At 39.8% G+C, this 11,938-nt stretch overlaps 1 protein-coding gene across 1 annotated transcript; it reads right to left on the bottom strand.

The window, feature by feature from the left end:
• Nucleotides 1-260: 260 nt before the first annotated feature.
• Nucleotides 261-10,716, bottom strand: RIOK2 (RIO kinase 2). The gene is made up of 10 exons (XM_014893824.2): nt 10,534-10,716; nt 9,838-9,976; nt 9,037-9,153; nt 8,041-8,216; nt 6,415-6,503; nt 5,093-5,284; nt 4,617-4,709; nt 3,170-3,706; nt 2,176-2,272; nt 261-573 (listed from the first exon to the last, which is right to left on the bottom strand). The coding sequence occupies exons 1-10, from the start codon at nt 10,597-10,599 to the stop codon at nt 412-414; spliced, it is 1,668 nt and encodes a 555-aa protein (XP_014749310.1). The 5' UTR covers nt 10,600-10,716; the 3' UTR covers nt 261-411.
• Nucleotides 10,717-11,938: the final 1,222 nt, after the last annotated feature.

Here is an 11,938-nt window from a genome sequence, read left to right as displayed (position 1 = left end):
TGAAGAAAAGTTAAAAGAAAGTAATGTCACAGCTGACTAAGTTAGCAAAAACTATTTCCATTTTACATTTATGCAAATAATTGTGCATCTAAAACTGAGAAAAATGCTTTTTGTGTCTGTGCACAACAAACATCACAATTCAGTTATGAGAAAACACTGCTAGAAATTCCTGTCATAATCTTAATCAATACTACTGATATAACGTAAATTAGAGTCAACAGTTTTGACTAGAAACACAAAACACAACCTCCCAGTCAAAGTCACATGAATGAGAATGAGATTTATTAACTCCAAGAAAAACATCTGGTTTGCATAGCAGAGATTGCTCCTTCACATAAAAGGATTATTGGTACATTAGCATCATCCTTTCAGCTAAATACATTGTTTATGTTCCACGGGAGCTTTAATAATTTATCCCCAGAAACTGGCTGCATCCAAGCTTGACTTAATGTTGTGCATATTTTCTCGACGTTGTTTGGTGTAAATATTTGCCTCCCCTTTTTGCAGCCGTTGCTTCAGAGCAGACTTTTGCTGCTTGGTCAGCTGACGCTTTATCTTCTGTTTCACTAGCTCCTACAAACAAACACACAATTTGACATCAAATCTTCTTTAAATCATTTAGCACACGACATGACATAACATCAGAATTTTTTCCAGACCAACATGAACATTCATGATTCATGATGTTAAACCTTGACTGTAGAAATGAACAGAATTGTTTCTCTGTGAGAAAATGTTTTATAAAACAGTTCAGGTGACTGAAAAAGGAAATTCTCTGCTATGGGCAAGGTCTGCATGGAGTGCTCTGTGTGTGCTACACCCTCAGGAGTCACAACACGTAAAGGGATATGGGGTTATCTGTGCTTTTGTCTTCTGATAGTCTTCATTATAATAAATAACATATTCTTTTTATTTTAAAATTAAACTTGAAGTGTGTTCCTTACTGAGATGCTAAAGGACCCACGCCTCTCACTGCAGAACACAGGCCTTACACAAAAATGTAAAAGCCAATAATACTGCAGAACATTCTACGTCCAGCAGTAATTGTTTGGTTTGTCCTGTTTTTTTTAGCACCCTGATTTTTCTGAAGTTTAGATTACAAAAATTTGACTGATTCTAATGGAAAAAAAACAACTCTGTAACAAAGTGTGGCTAAGAGAGATGGGGAATTAGTGATTTACATTTCTTCCTCCAGTTTTCCCATTCAATCAAACTGGAGTAGTTCTGTGAAATTTCATCTGTTATTTGCACCTGTGGCTCATTCTGAGCTCTGCTCTCCATTGTGATGGCAATATCTGCCCACAACAAAAACGAAGCCATGATTTGGTAAATTGTGGCATGGTCTCAGCTCAAGTTGCCACACTGATGCCAAGTGCACACTTGCATATTTTTTCTTGGAAGAAAAAGAGAAATAAAATTATTTTCATCTATTTCATCATGGTGGAATCATATCTTGCTGGAAACATGCAAGAATAAATACTGCAAGGCAGAACATTATGACCTGTAATCTAGTGTAAATTCACCAAATTCTGTTCCTGAATTGCAGCACTTAACACTGACGTGTGTTCCAAAATTCCTGATGCCAAGTAGACAGATCACCTACTGTCTACTCTGTGGTTGAAGAAAAGCACATTAAATTCTGCTGAAAAATGTCCTGATTTATATAATCCAGAAGGTCAAATTCAAATTGCCAAAGAGATCACTGTTGAAGGTGAGCTCACAGAAATCTTTCAGAAAAGAATGAGAAAAATCTCTAAGAAGAGAAGTGAGAAAGGCAAAATTAAATCTTGACTCAAGTATCCACGTTTAAAATAAAAAATATTACTCATGGCTAGCAACAGAAATGGAGGAACTGATGCTGTTAGTGCATTAGCAGATATTAATATAAATTAGTTACTGGGTAAATGAGAGTTTTTACTGTTGATATGGAGCTTCAGTGAGAGATCAAAAAGCAAAATACAAAGGAGAATGCTGGACATCATTCCCTGTAAGCAATTACAGCAGTATCAAGCCTATTTTTTTGTGGAATGGAGATGTACACTGGAGGGGTAGATGGTAACTGTTTTTAAAGATGATTAATGCCAGAACAATTTCAGAAACTGGTACTTACAGCTATGTGCAATTTAAGGTGGTCTGAAGGTAAACTAGATGACAACATAACAAAATAATATTTACCGGAGGAATGGTTGAACAGCTCCCAACACTTCTGACTGATGTGATGCTCTTAGTCCTTGTTCTGTGCCCAGCAATGGGAACAATACACTCTTCATTACTGAAACACATAAATCAATGTGTTATTCCACTAGCAAGATAAACATACCTCTGCCTTTATGAGCACCCTGTTTGAATCTTCACTTTCCGGGCTACAACTTGAAAACTCGCAACAGAACATGCAAGTTTTAAATATTAATACTGCTTGTTCAAGAGAGGCCTTCCTTTGTGAAAGGAAGAATTTGTTGCACAACAGCCACGTAAATATCAAGCACAAGAGACACCTCAGGGCACTAAAACACTTCAGATCCTGCACAACATTTTGACAATATTTAACTGAAAAGCAAAAGCAAGTGAGGAGGAGTATGACCTCTGGTATGACCTATGGTGGGCTGGCAAACTTGAGAAATAGAATATCATACACAAGGGGTTAGTCTAAAGGCAAGAAAGAATTTCTATGTTAGAAAAGGAATTAAAAGCCAGAACAACATGCAGTACAATATATTTGAATAAAGCACTCCAAGGAGTTTGTTCTTGATAACTTCAGCTTGAGCAGCAAGCTGGTAACTGCACAGTGAGCAGCAGAACATTTGGATTTGACACAAAGTATCTGAATTATAAACTTACTTATGAAAGTTATTTAGAAGTAGTACTTTAACATCAAGAACTACTTCATTATCAGTATTAGCTGAAATGAAGCAAAAGGGGAAAAAATCCACCACAGAAAATAGGTTGAAGTGCAAGACCTGTTTTCTCCTTAGATACTACAACAGAGCTGGACAACCATAGCACCAATAGGAAGGGTATTTACTGCTGTATTTTCAAAATAAGTCGAATTTTTAGTCTCCATTTAAACAAGGGCAGCTGAAGAGCAGTTCTTTTTGAGCTACTTGACACATTTACATTTTTGGGGTCAAGGGAAGGGCCTCATTCCTAGACAGTAAATGTGAACCTTTACCTGTAATGACTGAATTCCTCATTTAAAGCTGATGAGTTGACCAGTTCAGGGCATTCATCTTCATTCTCCTTATCCTCACAGCACTCTCCTTGACCGGCCTGACCTTCCAGTTCGGCAGCATTTTCAGTTAATCTTTTGCCCTTAAAAGACGTAATTGCAGAACTCTCTACATCTTCATTGGACTTCCAAGGCACAGCTGGCCCTTCAGCTTCTTCCAAGGCTGAACTCAACTCTGCCATATTCAGTCTTTGTGTATTTTCACTGCTTTCATCAGCTGCCTCAGCCTCTTCTTCACTGCTGCTCGTGGTGTCAGAGGCTCTGCTTTCAGAGAAATCACCCACTTCACATGTGAAGTCTTCGCTGTTTTCTTCATTTTTGCTGAAGAAGTTGAGCTCTTCCTCAGCATCCTCTGCAAGTTCGAACCCCTCGGTATTGTCATCCTCGTCAGAACCTGTGGGGTAAAGCAGTTCACCATCTTCCTGTATCTCCTTTGCATAGCCACTGGCAGCAATCTCTTTATCAACAGAACACTCTCTCCTGTGAAAGAGGAATGTTTTCTTTTAATATGCTAAATTTAATAAGCCAAGTTACCAATATTACTACCTTTTGGGTTTAAAATGCTAACGAAGCTAGACTAAAATTACCCACACAATGGGCAGAAGATACACTCTGCTGAAACACACAAAACACATGATGGTGGCTGAGCTTTACGTGAAATTCTAACTTAGAATGTAATCCAAGAGAAGAAAGCTCCTCCAGAAGATGATTCCATCTCCATCACCCGCATTTATGTGTTCTTTTTCTACAGGAAATTGTTTCACTTTAGCAGGAATAACATTTGGGTTTAAGTTCAAATTATGTTTAAGCAAATAGAATAATAAAGGGTTTGACATACAAAGGCTGATTGAAGTGCGGAACTCCTTAGGAAAAGTGCACAGGATGAAATAAAAACATTTTCCTTGCAACAGTTTCAGTCTTAAAATGGGTGAAAAAATTAGCTTTACTTTCCAGAAGAAGCAAAAGACTTTAAGAAGAAAAGTTTAAGTGTAATAATGCCTGAGGAGGCAGTCATCCTATTTACAAGCATTTTAAAAAAAGTTTTAAAACTGAAACCCAAATTAATCCTCAATACATTAGAATTGTCAAACAGGCTGACTCTGCATCACTAAAATTTCCTGGACATTCACTATATGGGTCAAGCTTTCAGGCTGACCTCTCTTCCTCGGTTGCAAGAAGACAAAGAAGGCAGCAGAGGATTTTAAAGCTTGAAAACCACTTACAGGAACTTTGAAGAAAACACAATAGAAATGAGAAAATGTAACTTAGAATTTCATAGCCAGGCCTATTTTTTAAATTTCTCCCACAGGCATGTCTCAGGAATCCAGTTTTCTCAGGAAACCAACACAAGTGCCACAAGTAGAACTCAAATTCATCTGGTCATTTCTACCTGATGTCTCTGAAGGTTGGGAAGAGTTCACTCTCATAATTGAAGCGTTTTTTGAAAAACTCTTTGATGCAGTTAACATCTCTGTTAAAATACCTGTAAAAATACAGAATTGTACAAACAAAAAATCAGGGAAGTCTACTGCAATGAGAAGCATTTATCCTACATGGTTTTATTTGAAAATTATTTCTATTTGTGACCTCAAGCCAAAAGGCTAGGAAGAAAAACTGGATACAGTTAATTTCTGAGTGTTTCTTAACCAAACAATATTATTATATCTGAGAAGCAATTAATCACGTATTTATTCTGCAGAGACATTTCTACTCATTCTTTGTTTGGAACATTACTTGTGCTGCATCACAACAACAGCAGAAAAAGAATCAGGAAAAGACTTAGGAAAAAACAAGTCATGGCTGACTGTTTGCTGTCATCAGCATTTGTCAGATTGATCCGGAAAACACCTTTAAATCGGAACCTACCATTCAGCATTTGCATGTGATGTTGACATCATCTGAGGGAAATCAATCAAAGTGGCATGGTCGTTATTATCCAAGATGAGATTAAACTCATTGAAATCCCCATGGATCAGACCATGATTGGCGAGTTTTACAATCAAGTCCATTAATTCACTGTAGACAGCAGCAGGATCTTCTATCTGGTGCACCTGACACCTGAAAGGATAAGTAAAATAAAGTATTTTGAACCCTGAAAGACTTGATTTAAAAATACAGATAAAGTATACAAAACACATCTGACAGAATGTCAGAGTAATTCAAATTAAAATAGTCCTCACATCTGTGGTCCAGCATCCTCAGGAAAGCTGAGTGAAATCTGAGACTAGACCAGAGTGCTCAGGTCTCTGTCTAGTTGGGATAGAAAACTTCTGGGAATGGAGGGACCTTCCCAAGCAACTTGTGCCACTGCCTCTCTGTCCTCAAGAGGAGAAAATACCTCCTTATATCCAGGCTAAAACTCATCTAATTGTCTCCCATTGAGCACTGATGTCATAATGCATTGTGTAAATAACGGACCAGCAAACTTTTATGTTTCTCCTGTTTTACGTAATCTTATCATGTCAGTAGGAGCTAAATCTTCTTACACTGAAATTCAAATGGCTCATGGAATTTTCTAGATTATGTTAGGAAAAGAAGAAAAAGTAATCTTCCACTGCAGACTGCCACAAGGAACTGGGTGTTCTGTTTACATGATGGATGTGGATTTATTTAACAAATGAGGGTGGGAAGAGAAAACACAATGAAGTCTTTTCCACATTATTCTTCAATTGTTTAACTTTGGAATTAATTCCCTTTTGATTAAACTTAAGATCTTGAATCCTACACAAGATAACGGACTTGTTTGTTCTGTAACTAGACACTTTAAATCTCTGGATTAGACCTGGGTTATTGCATGAAAGACACAGGCCTTTCGCATTCAAAACCAAACCAACCCTTCACCTACAGACCTCAATAATACTTAATGTTTCAAGCGGTTAAAAAACTCAAGCAAAATAATCTTCCTCAAAGATGCAAAATCAGATTATACATGGTAGTCTATATAAATAGTGCAGAAGTGAGTTACAAACTCACCTGAATTAACAGGGCAAGGCTCACAAACTGGAGCTCAGAACATGAGGGATATTAATATTCTATACATGAAGTAGCATATAGAATGTGCAATTTCTATGTAGAAATTTCTATTTCTATTTTCTGTGTAGAAAACAAGGAAAAACCCTAACCCTGTTACTTTTCCTAAAGGTTGTCACGGTCTCTGTAACACAGAGAATTCAAGTTTCACTACTTACAAAGGATATCCATCAACAAGTTCCATAACAACTGCATGCCTGTTGTAGTCTATGGGCTTTGGAACAGGAAATTCTCTGTCATGCAAAGCCTGGAAAGAGATAACACATTGAAAATTTAAAATTAAATAGTTATGGAAACATTACATATATTGACAAACCAGCACCTGAGATATGCAGTACGTATCACTGTGATAGTAGCATATCACTAAGAAGTGATAAGAAGGAAAAGAAGGAAAACAGCCTCACAGCCACTGGAACTTTCACTGGAAACACACTAAAATTCCAAAGTTTAGACACTGAGTGCACTGCCTACAGTTTAATTATCATGCATCTGGAAGAAAACCACAACAGACTGGAGAAATGACAGAACCTTATCTGGTACATTAGCCTGTGGAATCAGTAGCAGATAACTGGAAATGAGGTCTAGCATTAGAAAAGAATTCCACACTAAGCTGCTGCCAGTGTAGTCCTGCCTGATTAGTCAATCTATGCTCAGTTGCATAGAAGCACAAGAAGTTCATTCTTAAATGGTAATAATCAGCATTACGCCACACTTAAGATTAACCAAGGGTAGGTCATAGTATTTTGAAACTCTCCTGTTTGCCTTTTCTAGCACAAATTCAGTCATTCACTGGACTCACTCAACTTTTTTATGTTTTTTTGTTTTTGTTTTTTACTCATTCTGTTGTTACCAGTGAACTTTTCTAAGATTCCTACGTTACAGCAACATAAATACAGGCTTTGTTACTTAAGTATTACTGCTTTTCAGCACTCAATTCAGCTAATACTGCTTTTCATTTAAACCTCCCCCAACTCTCTGCTCAGGGAAACTGACCGCCACAATTACATTCCTACAAGTTCTGATCACATAAGGCTTTACCAGTTGGACCACCTGGACCAACAGAGGTTCTAAATGATGGTGCTAGTTCTTTCTCTGTGGAGGCCAGTGAGACAATCCATCATGGTTCTTTTTTACAAGAACAAGAAAGTAATACTTCATGTATATATTACTCTTGAAAAGCACAAAAGAAGAGAATTGTTTTTTTATTAATAATTAATTTTTCAGTGATCATCTTCCACCACCATACAGTACCTGTGTTTTTTAAAACAGGTAAAAAAAACACAGAATTCAGGAGTAGCAGTATATGCTTGGGAATAAAATCTTTTCTCACAGCACAGAACTAAGTGTGCCTTTTTAGATCAAAACACCAGGTTTGATCTGAAAGATTTCTCTCAAAACCACAGCGAAAGCTTGGTAAAATAATAATAATAAAAGATTAATTTTAATAAATTACAGCTGCTTCCCAGTTTATGGTAAAAATTTTGAAGGGAAAACTGCTGAACTGGTGATACACAGATTATCTATCCATAAATAATATCATTAATTTGAAATTCTCTCATGACACCTGAATCTGTTCCATGTGATTTCAATGGCAAAGCTTCGTTTTGACACTGGGAAGTGTACACATTGCAACTTTCTGAAGTGCAAAATTTAAGTCCATTAGGGGAGAGGAAAAATGAAGAATAAATCCTACCAGTACTGCGAACACAACCTGGTCAGGACAGCCTAAGAGGCATCTTCCAGCCTGTCCCACAATTGCTAGCACTGTGTGAGTGGCCACCTACCTTCATGTAGGCAAACTCCTTCATTGCTGCTATCCGGGACAAGTACAGCCAGGACATTTTGTGCCTGTGCTTGTGGTAGTCACGCTTGTTTTTCAGGTTGCGGAAGGAGGTTCTCCCCAGCCGGTGCAATTTCAGTGCAAACTGTTGCTCCTCTTCGTTGGCAACAATATAAATATCTAGAAAATACGTAACAGCATAGATCTAAGAAATTAATTATATCTAACATGCCAGCTGAAAAACTGCAGTGGAAGTTTGTTACCTCACCCCTCACCCTTTCTGACCCGCAAGTTTTAGCAAACACAGCTAAATTACATAATATGTATCAGAGGTATGAATGTGAAGAAATTACTGTTAAAGAGTTCACGGTACTTCAATAGAAGAAATTCTGATGGGATCTGAAGTATCCTTCAGTTTTCTGAAACACACTCTGGAAGAGATTCTCCTTCCCGATGAATGGACAGACAACTCAAGGGACAAGACTCTTAATTTAAAGTGTTAACAAATACCCTATACTTAATTTCTAGCACTTATCCCAAATAATCCCCTTCTCCAATTACACAAGTCACATTCTGTGTCAAACTACATGAACATAAGAAGGAAACAAGACTGTGTTCCAATAGTTTTGAGCCTATTTTCATCCCACTTGAAAATAAGGTAGTAAAGTAAAAAGCTGAAATTATCTTTTTGTTAAATGGTTTGAAACTCTTCACAAAGCAAAACACAGAGCAGCACCTGCTTGCAAAGTACCTTTTTAAAGAATGAACTAAGAAACAGACAATATGGGCAAAATGCAATTACCTTGTTGTGAAAAAATACCCAAATGTAGCCAGAAGCCTCACAGAGCACTTGAACATGCTATCTTCAAATACATCTTGGTGTTCAACAGTAACTGATCTGCCTATCCAGAAGAAAACTACCCAAGTTTCTAGCCAAATATTTGCAATATTACAGATGTGTCTGCTTTACAAACTTATTTTAAATGTTATTTTAGTTTACCTGATTCTTTGCCAACACCCATCTGGTTTCCCACAGAACTGATGACTTGTCGGGAAGAGAGAGTTTTTAGAGCCAGGTAATCATATCCTGCATTAGTTAACCGATAACCCTGGACAGCTGGGCAAAAATAAAATACATTTCACTCCTTATTATGCATAAATCACATTTAATATAAATCGCAATTTAGTCTTGTTTCTTAAAGTACATAACACCCAAGTAATATTTCATCCCTCTTACCAGCCCAATTTGATTAACCGGTGAAGATGTTTAAAATGGACTGGAGCAACTCTCAATCCTCTGAAGAACTGGGACAAAAGGGAGCAGTATTTCCCACAGATGTCCCCACTGTGTTTGCAGGGACAGATCCAAATAAAAGACTAAAGGGAATGGGAAAAGGCCTGCACAACTCTGTCATATGGTAGATTAATAAATACTGCTTAGCAGCTGCTCCTGAGACAGTGAAATGTCGAAGGATTGTGCAGTCTGTTCCAGAACTGCAAGGATATCACTCATTTGGGTTGATTCCTACATGGCGTTGAACATTGCTTCAAGTGATAATTCTTTTTACCACATTCGGAACAAAACAAAAAAGTTAACTGTTCATCTTTTTGCTGCCAATCACTTCTAAAGGTACAAGCAAACCCAGTATCTGGTGCTGCACAAACCTACATTTCCAGGCTGAGTCCAAGAGGAGGCAAAGCAAACTCTGGACACTTCTACATCCCAACCCGTTGGGCAGTACCACTGTGAGGCACTGAGGACAGGATAAGAAAGGCAGTCCAAGACAAAATCCAAACTCACTTTTCGTCCGTTCGTAAGCCACAAGTTTGTGCTTCGCCAACTCTCTCAAAATTTTATTACAGCCACCATGTTTAAGGCTGGCAATGGAAGCAATTAAGCTAGCAGGAACTATTTCATGGTTCTTCATGCCCATTTCTACCTAAAAGAGGAATTAAAAACAGATTTGTCAGCCCTGTGTTCAACACTGAAATATCAGATCCTGTTCAAGAGCAAAATCCCTTTTCAAACCGGCAATTTTTAAGGACTACAGATTTTAAGACTTAACTTTTTACGTTTTAAGACTTAGCAAGACTTTCCCTTTGCTTCACTGCTCCTTGGCAGCTTATGTACAACCCACCCCGAGAAGTTCTTCAGTGCCAGCCACGACATGAGTGGCTAATTAGATTTCAATCGCATTCCCAGGGAGCAGAGACGCTGGGGATTCTGCTACCTCACCGTGATGGGCCTGCGACCAACCAGGCGTCCCCAGGAACTCTCCCTGGCATGCCCAGAGGATTCCCGAGCATCCCCAGGAATTCTCTGCCCCTGCCGATTCCCCCCAGCCGGGCGGCCGAAGGAAACACCGCCCCGATCCAGGCCCTCCCCAGAACAGGCCAGCACGGAGCCCCAGGGGAGGCAGCGGCACAACTGGCGGGTCCCTCCCGCTGGCCTGGCCCGGCCCGGCCCGGCCCGGCCCCGCTGCCCGTGCCCGCTCACCGCGGTCAGCACCCTGAAGTGCTCCCGGGACAGGTACCGCAGCATCACCACGTTCAGCTTCCCCATGGCCGAGGTGGCAGAGGAGCAGGAACGAGGAAAAAAAAAGAGGGAAAATATAAAGAGGATGAGGAGGAAGATATGGAGGGTGAGGAGAGGGAGCGCAGGCCGCACATGCGCAGCAGCGCCCTGGGTAGGTCCTGGCAGCTGCGTGCCCTGCCGCGCTCCGCCAGGTCCCGCTGCGCTCCGCCCGCCACCGAGCCGGCAACCAGAACCGAACCGGAACAGAGCTGCAGCCAGGCTCTGCTCCGAGCTCGGCGGGACCCCCTTCCATCTCTCCACGCCGCGGGGGAGTTGTTTGGGGTGCCCGTGCAGCTGCCAGGACCTGTTCCCCTCAGGAGTCCTTCCCGCTCCTCGCGGGGCGCTGCGGGACCATGCGGAGTCTGAGGGAACGCCGGGGTCGGGCTGGCTGATCTCGGAAGGATAAGCCGCCTTTGCCAATCCGTTTAAACACAAGTACAGACGTTTTGGCAAGCTGCGGTAGAGAAAAACTCTTTGGTCTTCACTGACATTTCATAGCGAATATTCCACTCGGGGAAAGTGAAAAACGTTCCACCACTTAGACCCCTGTAAAAACAATTTCTGAATGCCAATATGTCAATACTTGTTGCAGTTTCCTTGACATTAACTTACTAGAGCCTCATCTGGCGTATTTTTTTCTCTCCCATTTTTTTTCTTCTTTCCCCCCCCCGTCTATTGTAGGTATTAAAATAAGAAGGCAAGACAATTTCAATTTCTCTCAGCCAGCCATCTATGTTCAGCTATCTTGAAAAAGGAAAAAAAAAAAAAAACCAAGCAAAAACAATCCAAAGAGCGGAAGACAGCCACATCAGGTGCACATATTGTGAACAAAGACCCATATTATCTGTGATCCATGAGTCTTGCATCCCTTGTAGACTGTATGTGCTCATTAAATTTCCATCCTTTATTGTGGTTTGTATATCTTAGAGACTTTATAATTGTTACAGATTACAGGCAAAGTCTATTTCATCTTTGTTTTTATCTACCTGCTAATACCATGGTCAGTACTCTCAGATGAGTCCAGTTCATGGACACACAAGGAAAGAGGCTGATCTGCATCCTCCAAAGTACTTTCATTTTGGCTCAATTCCTCATCGAGCTGACACACAAACAAGCATTCAGCTTTTCCAGGCACATCTAGTAGCAAAAAAAGGCCATTTTTTTCTACTCTTTACTGTTTTGGGGTTGTTTTTTTTAAGAACCTTTGGCTTTCCTGCCTTGCTCCTATTCTAGACCTGTGAACTGAAAAAATCCTGTTACTGGTTCTGGAACAGATTTTGCCACCTGGTCAGCAGGGGAAGAAATAAGAGAAACTTCCAGCTTCAGG

This window comes from Sturnus vulgaris, chromosome Z (assembly GCF_052056855.1).
Source record: "Sturnus vulgaris isolate bStuVul1 chromosome Z, bStuVul1.hap1, whole genome shotgun sequence".
Lineage (NCBI taxonomy): Eukaryota > Metazoa > Chordata > Aves > Passeriformes > Sturnidae > Sturnus > Sturnus vulgaris.
The sequence above is the reverse complement of the archived record's forward strand: the minus strand, read 5'-3'. Positions and strand labels throughout refer to the sequence as shown.

Excerpts from the sequence above, each read along its gene's own strand:
- RIOK2 (XM_014893824.2), bottom strand. The coding sequence starts at position 10,599 with ATGGGGAAGCTGAACGTGGTGATGCTGCGGTACCTGTCCCGGGAGCAC. Across the intron at positions 5,285-6,414 it reads CTTGTTGATGGATATCCTTT|GTGTCAGGTGCACCAGATAG; the intron begins GTAAGTAGTGAA and ends TTATCCTTTCAG. Across the intron at positions 574-2,175 it reads GCTGTTCAACCATTCCTCCG|GAGCTAGTGAAACAGAAGAT; the intron begins GTAAATATTATT and ends GTTTGTTTGTAG.